The sequence below is a fragment of the Hemibagrus wyckioides genome, linkage group LG08 (assembly GCF_019097595.1).
Source record: "Hemibagrus wyckioides isolate EC202008001 linkage group LG08, SWU_Hwy_1.0, whole genome shotgun sequence".
Classification (NCBI taxonomy): Eukaryota; Metazoa; Chordata; class Actinopteri; order Siluriformes; family Bagridae; genus Hemibagrus; species Hemibagrus wyckioides.
Window position 1 is genome coordinate 22,100,753 of NC_080717.1, and position 17,779 is coordinate 22,118,531.

A 17,779-nucleotide genomic window follows, 5' to 3' on the forward strand; every position below is an offset into this window, starting at 1 on the left:
GTGTTAGTGTTTATCAGTCAAGTGTTTATTATAGGAGTGTCCCAATAGTTTTGGGACACTCCTCCAAATCATTATATTCAGGTATTGGGCTTGGCCCCTTAGTTCCAGTGAAAGGAATTTCTTAATGTTTCAGCATACCAAGACATTTTGGACAATTTCTTTCTCCCAACTTTGTGGGAACAGTTTGGGGATGGGGATGACTGCGCACCAGTGCACAAAGCAAGGTCCATAAAGACATGGATGAGTGAGTTTGGTGTGGAGGAACCTAACTGGAGTCCTGACCTCAACCTGATAGAACACCTTTGGGATAAATTAGAGCGGAGACTGCGAGCTGGGGCCTTCTCGTCCAATATCAGTGCCCGACCTCACAAAATGCAATTCTAGTGGAATGGTCAAAAATTCCCATCAACACACTCCTAAAACTTGTGGAAAGGCTTCCCAGAAGAGTTGAAGCTGTTACAGCTTCAGCTGCTAAGTTCACGTGCGTGTAAAGGCAGACATCCCAGTTTTGGCCTGGCTCGCTGTCTCCGATCTAATTCATTCTAAAGGTGTTCTATCAGGTTGAGGTCAGGACTCGGGTTGTGCAGGCTAGTCAAGTTCCTCCACACCAAACTCACTCATCCATGTCTTTATGGGCCTTGCTTTGTGCACTATTGTGCAGTCATGTTGGAACAGGAAGGGGTCATCCCCAAACTGTTCCCATGAAGTTGGGAGCCTGAAATTGTCCAAAATGTCTGAAGCATTAAGAGTTCCTTTTACTGGAACTAAGGGGCCGAACCTAACCCCTGAAAAACAACACCTGATTATATAAATGCAGAAGCTAATCTTTTTGAACAACGGTTAAACATTTGTTAATCTTCACTCTGGTTAGTAGAGTCACAGTGGATCTGGAGCCTGATCTGAGGAATATATCATTTCTTGGTGGATAGTTGAGGATTAAATGATACCTTGGATGAAAAGGTGGATATTCACCTAATGTGTATAATGTTTGAATAGCTTTTTTTTTTTTTTTTTTTTTTTTACATTTGTACTAAATGGCTCCCTGAAGGCAAAAAAATGAAGAACTCCTGATAGAAATAACCACAAAATTTCTGCAAATCCTGAAAGCATGAATAACCCATAAAAAACATCCAACAATATTTTGCATAAACAATGCAGTCTTTAATACAGTCTCAAAAAATTACAATTAAAAAAATTTCCAGCTTCAAAACCTTTTGCTTGTCAGCTCAAATGTCACTATCTTCGAGGAAAAAATACATTTGTAATATGTGTCTACTTTTACTGGGGATCTTGACTGCTGAATATTTTCAAAAGTTTTTTTTTCTTATCTGAGAACAATCTATACAAATTTATATGTACAAAATGGCAAAAACAACTATGAACACAAACTTTCATTCACTTGCATCCAAATAACTGTATCCATTTCATATACTAAACATTTATAATGACACCATGAGCATTATAGAAGTCTTCTAAATGAACAAAACGTTAAAACAGCATGGACTGGAGGGACTTCCTCACAGTGGCCATTTCCTGTTGTTGCTGTAAGAAAAATGCAGAACAAAATTAGCAATGTGAAATCCTCAAAAGCTAAGACAAACTCTAAGAATATGTGTGAATATACTCACTGTGTCCATCATTATCTTTTTCTGCAGCAGAGCCATCTCCTTTTTCAACTCCATCTGTGCTCCCTGGAAGAAAGCTTCTTGACTTTTCTCCATCTCCTCCATGTTCTATTGGAAAATACAGGAACATAAAGAATATATGCAATACACACACTCTGAAATTTCTGTGAACTAATATGAAATATCATACCTTTACAAACTGCTCATACAGCTCTTTTACAGTTTTTATTTTTTGACTTTGCACAACCCGTGCTTGCTGGAAGAACTTCTGCTGCTGCTGAAATAAATTCTTTGCACATAACAGTGACGAGTTTTAATTAATTTACCATGTACTATGTCACCAATAGCAATATCCCAGAAAACTACAAAAGTATTCTGCATTTTTCTAGCAAGGAAATAATATAGTAGCCAATAACTAAACTGAACATTTTTTTTAGTTTTGATTCAGCTTTACTATTTTTAATGCTGTGGGATTTTCATGCCATGTTCAATGAGCACGAACATTCAGTCTCTCCTCTTGCTCCTCAGATTTCTGAACATCTGCCTCCCACTGACGCAGCACTGACAGCATCTGCTGGGAGTACTCCTGCGTCAGCTTCTGCCTGTGGTGACAAATAAATATTTAAATACTACCACAGTGGTTCATTATGACAGAGAAGAACTGACATCTCATCACTAGTAAGCTCTTTATGCTGGTCAGTTTCTTGGAATACACAGAGCTGGCAGGTGGACATACAACCTGGAATGGATGCCAGCCCATTATAGGGCATAATGCACCCACACTTTAGTGTAGGTTTTTAGGATTTGGGTAGAACTTTACACTGCCAAACTCAAGATCCAAGCAGCACAGAGCTGTGTGACAGAAACCATGCCACCCACAAGCCTACACAAACAGTAAATACAAATTCTAAAGAAGCTGCCTCATCTATGAAAGAATGAATTATAAAGAATTGGAAATAAATTCATGAATACATTTGAATTAACAGAAACATTTATTACATGAACAACTACCATTATACTTCCATTATATAAGTTTTGAATAAAAGGGTTTTCATTTTTTCCTAACAATATAGGGATTGGCACTGATATACACTATATTGCCAAAAGTTTTGGGACACCCCTCCAAATTGAATTCAGGGGTTGGGATTGACAGCTTAGTTCCAGTGAAAGGAACTCTTAATGTTTCAGCATACCAAGACATTTTGGACAATTTCATGCTCCCAACTTTGTGGGAACAGTTTGGGGATGACCCCAACCTGTTCCAGCATGACTGCACACCAGTGCACAAAGTAAGGCCCATAAAGACATGGATAAGTGTTTGGTGTGGAGGAACTTGACTGGACTGCACAGAGTCCTGACCTCAACCCGATAGAACACCTTTGGGATGAATTAGAGCGGAGACTGAGAGCCAGGCCTTCTCGTCCAACATCAGTGCCTGACCTCACAAATGCGCTTCTAGAAGAATGGTCAAAAATTCCGATAAACACACTCCTAAACCTTGTGGAAAGCCTTCCCAGAAGAGTTGAAGCTGTTATAGCTGCAAGGGATGGGCCAACTCCAAATTAACATTCAAGTGCATGTAAACGCAGACATCCCAAATCTTTTGGCAATATAGTGTAGTTGTGTTTGTGCAAACACTACAGATACAGTAGACTAGGCTTTAAGTATTGTGCACATATACCTCTGGCCATGCTGGGTCTTCCACAGCTGCTCTATTTTCTGGTTGCTGCCTTTCAGTGAATTTTTGGTGATAGCTTCCAGGCGTTTCCTTTTAGCCTGCATTACCTTGCTGATGTCAGCTGCATGAACATTCAAATACACATTACACAAATTCACTGCTGAAATACATAAGCACAGTACAATGCAAAATCACAGATTTTCACTTTAAATGACCTCACCTCCAAACTTTTCAAACATTGTCTGAACTTCATTCCTGTGGAAAAAAAGTGTGTGTGTGTGTGTAACAGCAAATTTCTACTCAAAGATTTAGCTCTACTACTAATAAAAAAATATCTAACTCACCCTACGCCTACAATAAGGTCATTTTCCTCAAATGTACTTGCAGATCTTTTCTTACCCGACTTATCAATGATGGGCGTTTCTAACAATGAAAATATACTTGGATTAAAAGCAACAGAGTTAATGTTGCTGCAATTTACCATGTTTAATTTATCCTTACAATTACAAAGTCATTAAATACAACCAATAAACAAGACAAATAGATGGCACCTTCTCTCGCTTCATCCTCCGAGCCACTAAGACCCTTCTTTTCAACTTCTATTTTAAAGTCAAAAGCCTGAAGGTGTGAGGAGTCTTCTGATTGTTTGGACTTCTTGTTCTGTTTTCTTCCTGTGGATGCCATTTTGCTAAAATAAACAAGTGATTAACCATCAACTTGTTAGAAAGAACTAAGTCGCTTTATGTGAGGTGAACTTGACATGAAAGTCAAGAGATTTACATTCTGCTCAATATCCTGCTAATCCACAACTCACAACTGCTGCACTACTTTTATGTTGAATATATCATGAGAATTATATCGAACATCACTGGAATCTGGTAAGTATTTTTTAGGCGATATTATATTTTAAGATCCCATATGTTTTGAATTGTGCCCCTGTGACTGAATGGTAATCATACACAGACCAGGCAAAACATTATGCCTAATATTGTGTTGGTCCCCCTTTTGCTGCTAATACAGCCCTGACCCGTCATGCACTGTGTATTCTGACCCCTTTCTATCAGAACCAGCATTAACTTCTTCAGTAATTTGAGCAACAGTAGCTCGTCTGTTGGATCGGATCACACGGACCAGCCTTCACTCCCCACGTGCATCAATGAGCCTTGACCGCCCATGACCCTGTCACCGATTCACCACTGTTCCTTCCTTGGACCACTTTTGATAGATAGTGACCACTGCAGAGCGGGAACACCCCACAAGAGCTGCAGTTTTGGAGATGCTCTGATCCAGTCGTCTAGACATCACAATTTGGCCCTTTGTCAAACTCGCTCAAATCCTTAAACTTGCCCATTTTTCCTGCTTCTAACACTTCAACTTTGAGGACAAAAATGTTCACTTGCTGCCCACCCCCTAACAGGTGCCATGATGAGATGTTCAATGTTATTCAATTCACCTGTTAGTGTTCATAATGTTATGCCTGATCGGTGTACACTGCAGAAGAATAAAGAAAATGGAGCACTAGCCAACAAAGTAGCACCAGGATCACTCATCATATCACAAATATTTCAATATAAACAACATTAATGTTTCAGGGCGGAGGTAATATGACATTACTTCTGTTACATGTTTAAATACATTTTAACTACCTAAAGCCACTTTAGCTAGGTTTTTTTTTTTCTTCCGCTAAAACGCAGCTATTACTTGTCACTGAATGTTTTCCCATTTACGTTAGCTAGATGCTAAACGCCAACTAAATGGCATGTATTTGTGAGTATTACATTAACTACTTAGCTGGCAGCTGGTTAAATACAGTTAATACAAAATAATTACCACAATTATTATAGCTGACTAATTTACACAACACGGCAGATTTTTTTTATACCTCAGATTTTACCTCAGACGGGGTCTGTGTGGAAAGTGAGCGTTCCCGCTTGTACCAGTTAACTCTGTTGCCAGGTCCTCTGTTATACTGTTTACCTCTTCAACTCACTCTCATAACATAAGCTGTGGGTGACGAGATGTGTGTGTGTGTGTGTAAATATAAACATTTATATCAACTTAACGTACTGGTAATAGATGTAAAACGAACTTTGTCTCGTGTATCAAATCTGGCAACCCAGGTGATTTCGTGTAAGATATAGACCATGAAGCTGCATTTACACTAGAGCATAGGATTCAGGTTTGGAAACCCAACAAAAATAATACTCATTATAATATAAATAGCAATATAACTGCCTTCTCGGTAAAAAAAATAAAATAAAAAAAATTATTTAACACTTTTGCAATAAAAGTGTTTTTCTCGGTGTCACCATCATTATCCTCATCACCACCACATCCACCAACATTAGACCTTATACATTTCAAACAAGCCTTGAAAAGATAAAACTCTCAATTATGAAGTCAGGTTTATTTTCAACACAGTATAAAAAAATATGTAAAAAATAATTGCAATATTCCAAAAACCATGACGGATGACATTAAATAATTGCTTTTGCCAGATCATATGTCAAACTTCTCCTCACATACGTAATGTCCATTTTCTTCATAATCCTCTCGTGTTACCACCATATCCTCAAAGTCTGGATTTTCTGCTAAGAGCTTTCCTCCCATCCAAGGATAGCAGATTGGACTGGAAAAAGAAGACACATTTCAATCCAAAGACAACGAAAATTTCGAACAGATCACAGTACATCACAGCACACTGCAATGTACACTTACTTTTGTGGCTGTATTACAGAAACATCAAATTCACTAGGTGTGAGTGCACGAACTTCTTTATACACACGATCCCTGTAGCCCGGAAACAAGGTGTTGCCACCTGTTAGGACAATGTTCTTGAAGAAATGAGGCTGCATTTCTGAAATTAAGAAAATAATATATTAGGGGGTCTGGAGCATGTGCAGATGAATTTTATACCATGTCCCACAATATTCGCCAAATCACAATTAGTCGAATAGATAAATATCGTGTTTGGAGGGGGTGATGCGAGATACTTCCGTGACTCCTGAAAATAACGTCTGGTTTCTTGTTAACAAAATGATGAATCAGGCAGAGGGAAATGTTCAAATGTACTTATTGAAACATTATGAAAATATCACTGTTAATTGATTGAAGCTTGACTGAGGTGTTAAATTGTTAGAAATTATATAATCCAATATTACCCTATGGTGTTGGGTAACGCAAGCCTACTCTACCTTCTGGCATTTTGCTGATGGAGTTGACTATTGCTTCTGGTATGCCCATTTCCTGTATGCCGATATCTGATGGGTGGAAAAGCATCTCTGGAACAGCGAATCTCTCGTTTGTGAGCCGCAGTATCTGCTCTCCAGTTTTATACTTCCCTGTGAAATTCATTTCCTCTCGAGGCTGTAATACGAAAGAACAAGAACTTATACTGCTTTCCAAGATCAGGTCAAAAAGCAGTTTAATATCTCTTTAAATAATTAATGTGGAAAACAAAAACATCCAGAAAGCAGATGCCTAGAAAGGAAAAGCACATATATTTGATGCAATTTCATACCTTACAGAAGCCCTTTTTGATGGAACTAAAGTCGGGTAGCACATAGTCTCTCATTACCAGATTTTCCTCTCCTTTCAGCCTACAGAAAATAAACGGCAATGCTTAAAGTTTACAGAATTCATAATAACAGATCTGTAATTTCGCATAATAGACAATAATAATAACAATAATTATAATCAACACTTAAGCTTACTGAGCAATCTGCATGTCTTTGTAAAAGTCCTGTGAGACATAGCACACATCCTCCTTTACTTGATTGATCACATATGTCTCATCCATCACATGCAACTGCCTTTAAAAGAAATGAAACACAACAGCCCAAGGTCACATGTAGAGTCACAAGGAATTTATTAACAATATTTATCACCTATAGCTGCAGCCAATTTGCAACCACGATAAGGCTAAAGAGTAATAAGCTGTTCTGTTTATGTTTAAATGCATTTAAGTTACATTTATTAGTTTATTACATTTATTAGTTACTGTTCAACTGTCACTGCATTGGTGGGCCAATTTCTCAGCTGCGCATGTCTTGTATTTGTGTTACATCACTGTGTATACTGGTGTTGTACTGATATTTTGACAACAATTTTGTAGTAAAGTTGTATTATTTAAATCAACCTTGGTGCTGTGTCAATAAAAATAATTATTATATGATGGTCAAACAATATGTTTATGCTTTCTGTATCGACACTATTAACATTATGATCACCTGCTTAATATTGTGTTGGTCCCCCTTTTGCTCCCAAACCAGCCCTGACCCACGCTCTGATCCAGTCATCTAGCCATCACACCGGCCCTTGTCAAATCCTTTACACTTGCCAAATTTTCCTGCTTCTAACGCATCAACTTTGAGGACAAAATGTTCACTTGCTGCCTAATATATCCCACCCACTAACAGGTGCCATGATGAGGAGATAATCAGTGTTATTCACTTCACCCGTCACTGCTCATAATGCTATGCCTGATCGGTGTATATATTATTAGACATTGTGATCATCACTACATCCTTACCTGTATGAGATGATCTCTTTTAAGTGGTTGGTGAGGAGTTTTCCACCTACGTTCATTCTGTGGAACCAAAAGCAACTTGTGAACCTCATAGCCGAACACATACATTTTTTAATTTTCTCTCTGAATCAAGTAATCACCTGACCTGCAAATGCCATCCTTCATCTTCCTTCCCCTACAATAAGGGACAATGTGTGTGAAGGAGAAGCCACTATCCACCACGATGCAACACAACTCTGAACTGTACTCATTGAAGTGTTTGTGAGCACTCAAAGATCCAGCTGAAACAGGGCACATTATGTAGATTTGTAATCTCATAATAAATCGTGCACACCTCAGGAGCTTTACTAGCTTTTGTAGTCAAGAAGTGATGTGAAGAGCAGTTTACAGATGTTGTTCAACTTCATTTAAGCAGTTTACTGAGCTATTTTCAGCATTAGATAAAATACCAATGTATTCAGTCAATCAATTAGTAAGAATAGTGAAGCTGGCTGATAATAAAAATATTAATATTAAAAGTTAATATATAAATATTAAACATGTAAATGTGCAAAAAAACAAGTTAAATTAGGCAGGAGTATCATTAGTTAAAATCACTGGTACTCAAGTCTTTTGCAAGCAGTGAACATTCAGCTGTATACTAATCTTCATTATACATCTTCTTAATACAATGTTCACATGCTGACTGTAGATGGCTAGAAGCAACAGTAACACTATCCACAATGCCAGCCACAATGCGATCATCCTGTTGATATTCTATGTCTATTATAGTTCCTTTTGATGATGATGTTCCTGGCATTTAGCCTAAACTGAATCCCTCAGTATCAGGGTAGTGTTTAAATTATATTTACAATTTCATACTTTAACGCACCATTGATTCGAAGAGCTGCTTGAAACTGGTACTCTTCAAACAAAATTTCATTCATAGATTCTTGAATTGAGGTGAAGTTGAAGTAGGGCTCAGTTATAATAATGTTGCTATTAGCAAAGTCCACCTGCAAAAAAAAAACATAGAAAAATCACTGCAAAGAAAATTACATACACCATATTGCCAGAAGGGGTCATCCCCAAACTATTCCCACAAAGTTGGGTGCATGAAATTGTCCAAAATGTATTTGTATGCTGAAGCATTAAGAGTTCCTTTCACTGGAACTAAGGGGCCAAGCCCAACCCCTGAATATAATGATTTGGAGGGGTGTCCCAAAACGTTTGGCAATATAGTGTATGTGCAGAACAGCTTGTACTGACCTGAGTCAGCCTTTTCAATATTTTATAAAGAGATGTAGCACAGATATAGAGAGATTATTTTCCTTACTTAAGGAAGACATGGCATTGGAGTAAATGAGAGAACATCACAAGGAAAGAGACATTTGCTGAGACACTAAGAACCATGCCCAATAGTTGGGGTCAACATGAAACAGTATGCCACAAATATAGTACAGGACATTTGCCTTAATACTGTTATTCATGGCAGGATGATGATTAATCAGGGACTGTACATTATTAAAGTAAACAATTTACTTAAAATATAATTTACGCCATGCGCCACTTGAGGTAACAGTGACATTCTAATCTGTTCACAACACATACACTGATCAAGCATAACATTATGACCACCTAATAATGTGTTCACTGCCAAAACAGCCCTGACCCGTCCTGCACTGTGTATTCTGACACCTTTCTATCAGAACCAGCCTTAACAATTTGACCAACAGTAGCTCGTCTGTTGGATCGGATCACACGGTCCAGCCTCTGCTCACCACGTGCATCTATGAGCCTTGACCGCCCATGACTCTGTCGCCGGTTCACCACTGTTACTTCCTTGGACCACTTTTGTTAGATACTGACCACTGCAGACTGGGAACACTCCCCAAGAGCTGCAGTTTTGGAGATGCTCTGATCCAGTCATCTAGCCATCACAATTTGGGCCTTCATTAAACTCGCTCAAATCCTTAAACTTCCCTGCTTCTAACACTTCAACTCTGAGGATAAAATGTTCCCTAATATATCCCACCCACTAGGTGCCATGATGAGGAGATAATCAGTGTTATTCACGGCACCTGTCAGTGTTCATAATGTTATGCCTGATCGGTGTATCATTAAGAATAATACAATTGTACCCTTTAAGTACCTTGAACATTTCTTTTCCAAACAGCTGATCCCACACTTTCCGTTGCACATCCCAGTTCACGAGATAACCCTAAAATAAACAAATATAAGCACAATATGTTTTGAAAAGCGCACGGGTTTCCGGGCTGAAAGTGTAATTATTACATTAAACATTACCTTCTGAAAGGGAAGAATATAAAAGAGTCCAGACGGGTCTTTGATTTCATCCAGTTGATTTGCCGTGAAGGTTTTTAGTCTCAGAGACTTGGAGCGGAACTGACAATTAGGAATAACACTGAGGAGGGAGAAAAATATCTTTATTATCCATCCAGCTAAAACACTGTTCATCTGCATTAAGAACAACGCGGTGATGAAAGTAAACACACCTGACTTTCTCATGGCTGTATCCAATCTTAGCCGTGTAAGCCCCATTGTCCAGGACGAGGGTTCTCATCGCTGTGGCTGACCCGATAAATCGGATTAAATCTTCCAGAAACAATGGCACAACACACAGTGTTACTATTAACACTTAGACAAATTTTTTTTTTTACATATTTGTGTTTTGTCGTTACTGTGCGTCTGGTGCGTTCTGTTCAGGTCTTCTTCTCTCTGTACATTATTATCTGCGAAACCTAATATTAAGCGCCCCTTACAGGACTGGAGGTGAACGTTGGTTATTGCTTCCCAGGACGCAGCTCGGAATTGGGTTTGAACCCGTTTAATTCGAATTAGTTACTAAACTAAAACTACACTATGCTATGCTAAAAACTAGTATTATATGATGGTTAATGGTTGTGGCTAACAAAACAAAATGTCAATGCTCTCTAGCCTCTAACCAAACTCATAGTTATTCTTCAGTAACTGTGGATCTGGCACTAGGTGAAATCATTTCAAGGCAGTATACACCAATCAGCCATAACATTATGATCACCGGCCTAATATTGTGTTGGCCCCCCTTTTTGCTGCCAAAACAGCCCTGACCCGATGAGGCATGGACTCCACAAGATTCTTGAAGGTGTGCTGTGGCACCAACATATTAGCAGCAGATTCTATAAGTCCTGCGAGTTGCAAGGTTTGGCCTTGATGGATCGGACCTCAAAGTCGTTGTTGTGCACATTTGAGCAACAGTAGCTCGTCTGTTGGATCAGTCCACAGAGGCCAGCCTTCACTCCCCAACGTGCATCAAAAAGCCTTGGCCAGCTATGACCATCGCCTGTTCACCATTGTTACTTCCTTGGACCACTTTTGATAGATACTGACCAATGCTGACCGGGAACACCCCACAAGAGCTGCAGTTTGGGAGATGCTCTGATCCAGTCGTCTAGCCATCACAATTTGGGCCTTCATTAAACTCACTCAAATCCTTTTGCTTGCACATTTTTCCTGCTTCTAACATCAAGTTTGAGGACAAAATGTTCACTTGCTGCCAAATATATCCCACCCATTAACAGGTGCCATGATGAGGAGACAATCAGTGTTATTCACTTGACCTGTCACTGCTCAGAATGTTATGCCTGATCGGTACACACACACACACACACACACACACACACAAACTGGAAAGCCTAGGCCCTAGGGTCACACAGACACAGTTGTTTAAACTCCACCCAGACAGCAGCTCAGGACCAAACCTGGCCAGCCTGGCATTTCTTTGCATGGTAAAAGTATGTCAACAGTGTAAAAACTCACTGCACTTATAGTTTAGATATTTTATTTGTACCTTACAGGAGAAAAAACAGACTAACAAAGACAAACATTCAAAAGTAAATTACTCTAAACAGTAACACTGACAAGTTCCAGGATAACACAAATCACAGCACAATCAACCGCATGAATAAAATTGACATTATTACTAGATCTTCATAGCTGTCCTCACATCCTTTTCATGACAGTGTTTCTGCAGATGTAGTTTTATTTTTCTTGGATTTGTTCACTTGGCAATGCAGGTTCTTTAGAAGGACAAGTTAATAAGTGGAGGAGCTTCCTTTACAGGGTTTTCCTTCTTTCCATCTGGACTCCATTTTATAAGAGGTGAGCTCAAATCAATTAGCTGGAAAATGCAATGGGGGGAAAAAAAAAATCAAGTCTGTGATGCATTCTATGGCTTATGAAAATTTAGACATGTCTCATCAATACTGTGAGCAAAAACACCATCTTAAAACAAAAACACAATGAAATGAAGCTGAAGACACTTAGTTGATCTCTTACCTGGCCACAAAAAGCCTTACTGGGAATGGTTTTGATCAGGTCAGGGGTGTTGGAAAGGTCAATGAGTACCTTCTCTTCAGGCTTTAAAACAGGAGCAGGTGCATCCACAAGTAGCACCTTAAGAAAAGAGACCCACAACTTCAAATCAATATCTGTTGATGATGCAGAACCAAAGCAAGTCATAAAGACTATTTTATTTTAGTTCTAGATCATTCAATACTAGCAGAATGTCTTGCTGCCATTAGATATTTTAATATTGTAAAAACATTTATTGGTTCATTCATTTTGTGCCAAACCAAGTGTGTGTGTGTTATTCTGGAAGAGCAATATTTTTTTTTTACTACAATCTCAGGTCAAGTTACTTCTACTGTCTGCTTTAGCATGGATGAATTCCAAGAAATAAAACGTTGTAATTACTGTAAACTGATATAATAGGTGAAAAATCCCATTTCATCTAGCTCCATGAAGATACATCAGACAACAAACAGTAAATATCAGGTATATTGTGTTAATATAACATATGCAGTCTCAAATCTGAGTTGTAGGACAAGAGTCAACTCAAGAGTCAACTCAAGGGTCAGCTCAAAGAATGCTGTTCCATTCAATGAACTCAACCTACCCAGTCAACCCTCAAACTGACCTCCTGTGTTTCTGCCTTCTTCAGCTGATGATTTTGTAGGATTTCCTCTGACTTTGTAAGAGATGGACATTCTGGGATGGGAGGATGAGGCTCCAGTTCATCTGGGGATGGTTTGGAAGACTCCACTGCTGCAGGCTGACAAGCAGTGGGTCTCTCACACTCATCCTCTAGAGTAAAGACCAGAGAGCAGGGCTTAAACTCAGCCGGAGCAGATGAGTCCTCCTTTGGCACTGCTTGCTCAACTACTTGCTGCTGCTCACTCTGCTTCAGATAAACTGGGCTAAAAGAAAGGTTACAGATACAGTGAGTCATCCATTTACAGCCATGCTACATAACAGTACTGAGAATACAAATTAACATTTTCTTAAAATCTAGATTTATAATGTTTTGTTGTTGGACTAAAGATGTAATTATATGGACAGAAATAGCATCCTATGATGAAACTGCCACATACTGATCAATCTAGCAACCTGCCTTGCAATATATGGAATATGGTGATGTGCTACAGTTTATGACTGGAATAATTTGTTAAGGATGAATCCCATGCTACGATGCACCGAAACACACAGAAAATTCACTTTGAGATCAGTCAGCATGCACACAGAATACAATTTTTGTAAACTGTTGTTTCTTAGAGTGCCCATTTTCACATTCTGACATCAGTGTCACAAAGACAGCAAAAAAAAAACAACTATTAATCAGTATAAAATGACAAGTATACCTTATCAAAGCTTATCTACCTTGCAAATAAAGTACAATCCAACCCCCGCCTTTATAACTTATAAACACTCACACTAACCTTAAAACCTAAATTCAAGTTGCACTGTTTCTGGTCTTCCCAATGGCACCATAAAATCTTCATTGGCAGCAAAATGCTTATAAAAATCACATTACCTAGCACGATGAATCCCTGAGCTGGAAGCTGGTGTCTGTGGCTCTGGGGTATGGGATGTTTTGTTGAGGCGAGGCACACTTTTGGGTGTCAGCATGGGGATGCCAGACACACGGCGACTCACAGGTGTAGGTAGAGCAGATGGACGTCGCAGTTTAGACTGCAGTGGCTTTTCAGTTGCACCTGAAATTGTCTGGAGGCCATGAGGTGTAGGAGGAGCAAGTCTCTGTGAGCCACTAAATAGAAATGATGAACAGTGACTCATACGGAGTAAGCACTTCATCCTCACTCTCATTTATAAGTTTGCAATTATTTAGTTATGTAGCAGAATGCTGCATTACCTGTCCACACTGCAAGCTGACATCAGTCTTTTCGGTTTCATAATTCGTGGAACATCAGGTGACGCAACTAATTCATTTGATCACATAAAGACATAGTTAATTCAATCTGCTTTGAGTTTCAAATTTAAGTCTGATGAGACACAAGCGTTTCCGTTTCTTACCTTCAGATCTTCGTACTCCTTTCAGAGAGTTCGTTGGAGTTGGTGCCACGAATGATTTTAAGTTAGAGTTCACCTTAACAGTAATTCCAGTTTTAGCAGCAAGTGTAGATATGCTAGGTACAGAGGTGGTCCTCTCTATAGTCCTCTTAGCTGGTGTTTGGTGCTGAACAGAAGGTCCAGTCTCTGTTCTCCCCATAGGTGTGGCCTTGACCGGTCTAGGAACAGGCTCGGATCCTTTCCTTCCATGCGTGGAGAAGGATGCTGTTCTTCCAGAAGAGGCTTCCAGAGGTTTGCCGATGATTCCTGACTTGCGGGTGGAACTGGGAAGCCGGCTGCCACTACTGGAAATTCGGCCACTGATGCTGGCATTCAAGGAGGAATTGAGTTTGCCTGCATGGAGAGGTTTGTAGAATATTCAACTTTAACCTTGTGCAGTGTTAAATATATACAGGCAATTTTTTTTTTTTTTTACAATCTACCATTGCATTATACCTTTTAAGCAACCCAAATCTAAGTAATTCTCATGAAGTTGCAGCATTTTAAGTTATATTTACCAGAAATGGTAAGCTGCTCCTTTCTGAGTAAAATAAGCACAATTTATTGGAACACTCTTGATCTAACTGAGTGATAATCAAAAAACTAGTAGGCTACATTGCTATGGGTTTTTTTTTTTTACATATCAAATATTCAATCCAGAACACTAACACAGTGACCCAAAAACAGACAAGCAAAAGTTAAAAAAAAAAAATCCTCAAGCCTGTCAAATATGAGAAATCATAGTTATAATAGAAAAAGGTTATTTGACAAAGCTACCCAAAAGACATTAAATATGTCTGAAGTTGTCTAAAAATGGGGGCAAATTTGAGTAACTTTATTTTAGATGGCAGCAGAAGCGGTGTATTGCTTAGAAAATTGGTTAGTAACAGTGATACAAATTGCATGACTTCTTAAAATTAGAGCATTATCACTGTTTAGATCTAAAACAGCAAATATCAATTGCATCATTAAAACTCACATTTACCAGTTGGAGAGACAGACAGGCTTGAGTTGATACTAGACACAGAAGAGGACGAGGAGGAAGTATTCCGGCTTCGGTCGCCCACTCTCCTGTTAGGTAGTGTAGGAATTTTACGAAGAGGTGCACCACCTCTTAGTTCAGTCTAAAGAACAAAGAAAAGCAGGAATTCCCCAAACATTATTTATCTGCCAATAATCTATTTGACATTTAACATCAGTTGCAATTTTAAAATTATATAATGAATGTGTTTTACCTTGCTGGGGGCTGGAAGGCCTCTCTTGACTGGAAGACTTGTGTTGAAGGAAGAATCACTCACATCAGAGGTTATACTAGTTGTATCAGAGAGCAGGTCTTCAGCAGAGCCTGCTCTGCTTGTGTCTCTACTACCAGGACTACGCTTCAGGCCAAAACAACTCTAATACATTAAGAAAGAAAGAAGAGAAAAAAAAAGAAAAAAAAAGATATAAAGCACAGATCTGCAATCTGATAATGCAATCTATCAGTATCAGTAGTATACTTTGTGACTTTGTGTTGTTATATATATATATATATATATATATATATATATATATATATATATATATATATATATATATATATATATATATATATATATAACACAATGTTCTTATGTTTCTATGAACTTGTATTTGAGATGATGGAGGCAGAAAATTGGCCTACTTTGCTTGGAGGAGGAAGCCGATTTTTGCTAGCCAGCACTGGTCGAGCGCCCGAGGAAAGTCGAGAGTTCCCCATGGCTGTGGGTTTGTTAGGTAGCACTCCACCACTGTGCAAAAGACTTTTCCCTCTTGGAACCAATTTAGGTTGAGTGTCAGTAGTTCTTAAAGGGCTAGAGGTGCTGAGACCTGGTTTGCCTGCAGATATATTGCTAGACTTCTGCAGTCGTCTCTGGATGGCGGGTGGAAGCTGTTTCATGGGGCTGTCCTGGACACAAAATGTTTCTCTCTTAATAGGGCTTAGTGCATCAGCCGATTTGAACATGCCGAGTTTGGCCGTGGAATCCATCTCAAACTTTTCTGCATCTTCAGACAAACTGGAAGCAGCCGTAAGGTCCTTTGCAACAGGCTCAGGAAGAGTTCTCTCAAGGTGGCTAGCTAAAAGATGAGCTTCTTTGCGAATTTCATCAAACTTCTCCTCAAGCAGAGGGCTCCAGCTGGGCTCCTCACCTAAAGATGGCCCGCTGCTCACACTCTCTTTCATTTCAGTCACCATTCCATGGGAAATACATCTCTCCTTTTGTGTTACAGGGCCTAAGAAGACTTCATCATCAACATCATCATCTCCTTTAGAACTGAAACAAAAGATATTTTCGAAAGCACCTTTGATTTATGTGAACACAGAGGCACAATATTTCTAGTGAATTTTGAGCATTGTATTAATAATGATCAGATGTAACCTTTTTTCAGTCCAATCCACTGGTGGTCTACAGTGACACAAACTGTTCTTTAGGCAACAGAAACACTGAACTGATCCCTGATTGGTCTCTAATCACTATTAGCCTTTACTAAGGAAAAGGTTTGATCTGTGCTTCCCTACATACATCAGTGCAGTGCTTCAATGAACAAGACCAAAGGGCAACACACCTTGCTGGTGACAGTGATACTTCAAATTCAAACTTCTCTTCAGACAATAAGTAAAAATCTATAAGAAATAAAAGAAGTAGTAAATTAAAAACATCAAATCACATAGTTTGCTTTCATGAAGGGTGAAGACGTTTATTTTTTTATTTAAGCAGAATGCACATCTTTGTTATATATGAATTGAGTTACCTTCACCGGCTGTCGAAGCCATCGTCAACAAATAAAAAAGGTCCAAAGTCCTTAAAATAAAAAACATCAGAATTAAATGATGCATAAAATACTGCTTGAGAACAATACAGCAATATCATAAATTACTAGAATTAACATGTTTATATAACGGATGGTTCTGCGTTTGTGGGATTTAGGGAAGCTACCATTAGCATGATGAACAGAAAGCTAGCGAGCTAGCTAGCCAACACACTACACAGTGAACATATATAAACTAAAATCTCTCTGCATTACAATGGCTTTTATCCGCGTTAGAGCCAAATCTTACCAGTTGTTTTGAGTGTTTCAAAAATCACGATGCAAATTTAGAACTTGTTTTTAGATCCCCTATTATTTCAGCTTATTGCAAACACAGGCACCTTCTAAACAACGCTGAACTCGTTTCAAATTTCGTACTCGGAATAAATTCAAAAGATCACGTGACTTAAATGGTGTACTCCTATTGGTGTAGAAAGCTTTCCGGAAGTGAGAGTGTCGAAGTCACACACTTGCGCAAGCAGTCCACGGCAGCGCTGTGAATGGAGATCTTATGAGAGCTAACGGTGCTCTGTTATTTAACACAAATGTTGCCTTGTTTTAGACTAGTTATACAAATATGTCCTTCTTGGGTTGTTTTTGTTTGTTCATATACTTTTGTTAGACGACGTGCCTACAATACAGAAGAACAAAGTTTTACCATCTCATATTTATATAATAAAATTACATATATACATACATACACTGATCAGCCTTAATATTATGAGCACTGAG

At 38.8% G+C, this 17,779-nt stretch overlaps 3 protein-coding genes across 4 annotated transcripts; all 3 read right to left on the minus strand.

The window, feature by feature from the left end:
* Positions 1-1,165: 1,165 nt before the first annotated feature.
* On the minus strand, positions 1,166-5,569 carry sycp3 (synaptonemal complex protein 3). The gene is made up of 8 exons (XM_058396216.1): positions 3,855-5,569; positions 3,648-3,726; positions 3,524-3,558; positions 3,307-3,424; positions 2,128-2,227; positions 1,816-1,914; positions 1,629-1,733; positions 1,166-1,542 (listed from the first exon to the last, which is right to left on the minus strand). The coding sequence occupies exons 1-8, from the start codon at positions 3,985-3,987 to the stop codon at positions 1,489-1,491; spliced, it is 723 nt and encodes a 240-aa protein (XP_058252199.1). The 5' UTR covers positions 3,988-5,569; the 3' UTR covers positions 1,166-1,488.
* Positions 5,570-5,691: 122 nt separating this feature from the next.
* Positions 5,692-10,566, minus strand: actr6 (actin related protein 6). The gene is made up of 12 exons (XM_058396215.1): positions 10,513-10,566; positions 10,327-10,426; positions 10,118-10,235; positions 9,963-10,031; positions 8,703-8,826; positions 7,977-8,112; positions 7,835-7,891; positions 7,017-7,115; positions 6,824-6,902; positions 6,498-6,669; positions 6,022-6,160; positions 5,692-5,932 (listed from the first exon to the last, which is right to left on the minus strand). The coding sequence occupies exons 2-12, from the start codon at positions 10,392-10,394 to the stop codon at positions 5,803-5,805; spliced, it is 1,191 nt and encodes a 396-aa protein (XP_058252198.1). The 5' UTR covers positions 10,395-10,426; positions 10,513-10,566; the 3' UTR covers positions 5,692-5,802.
* Positions 10,567-11,638: 1,072 nt separating this feature from the next.
* gtse1 (G-2 and S-phase expressed 1) lies at positions 11,639-17,453 on the minus strand. 2 transcript variants are annotated; one of them, XM_058396263.1, is made up of 12 exons: positions 17,298-17,453; positions 16,991-17,040; positions 16,805-16,862; positions 15,882-16,512; positions 15,454-15,615; positions 15,204-15,342; positions 14,183-14,572; positions 14,022-14,088; positions 13,683-13,916; positions 12,789-13,068; positions 12,149-12,265; positions 11,639-11,990 (listed from the first exon to the last, which is right to left on the minus strand). In XM_058396263.1, exons 2-12 carry the CDS (start codon positions 17,010-17,012, stop codon positions 11,892-11,894), a joined length of 2,199 nt encoding a protein of 732 aa, XP_058252246.1. In that variant the 5' UTR covers positions 17,013-17,040; positions 17,298-17,453; the 3' UTR covers positions 11,639-11,891. The 2 variants fall into 2 exon arrangements, with proteins under 2 accessions (XP_058252246.1, XP_058252245.1); XM_058396262.1 differs by having other exon boundaries at positions 11,640-11,990; positions 15,198-15,342.
* Between the last annotated feature and the right edge of the window lie 326 nt (positions 17,454-17,779).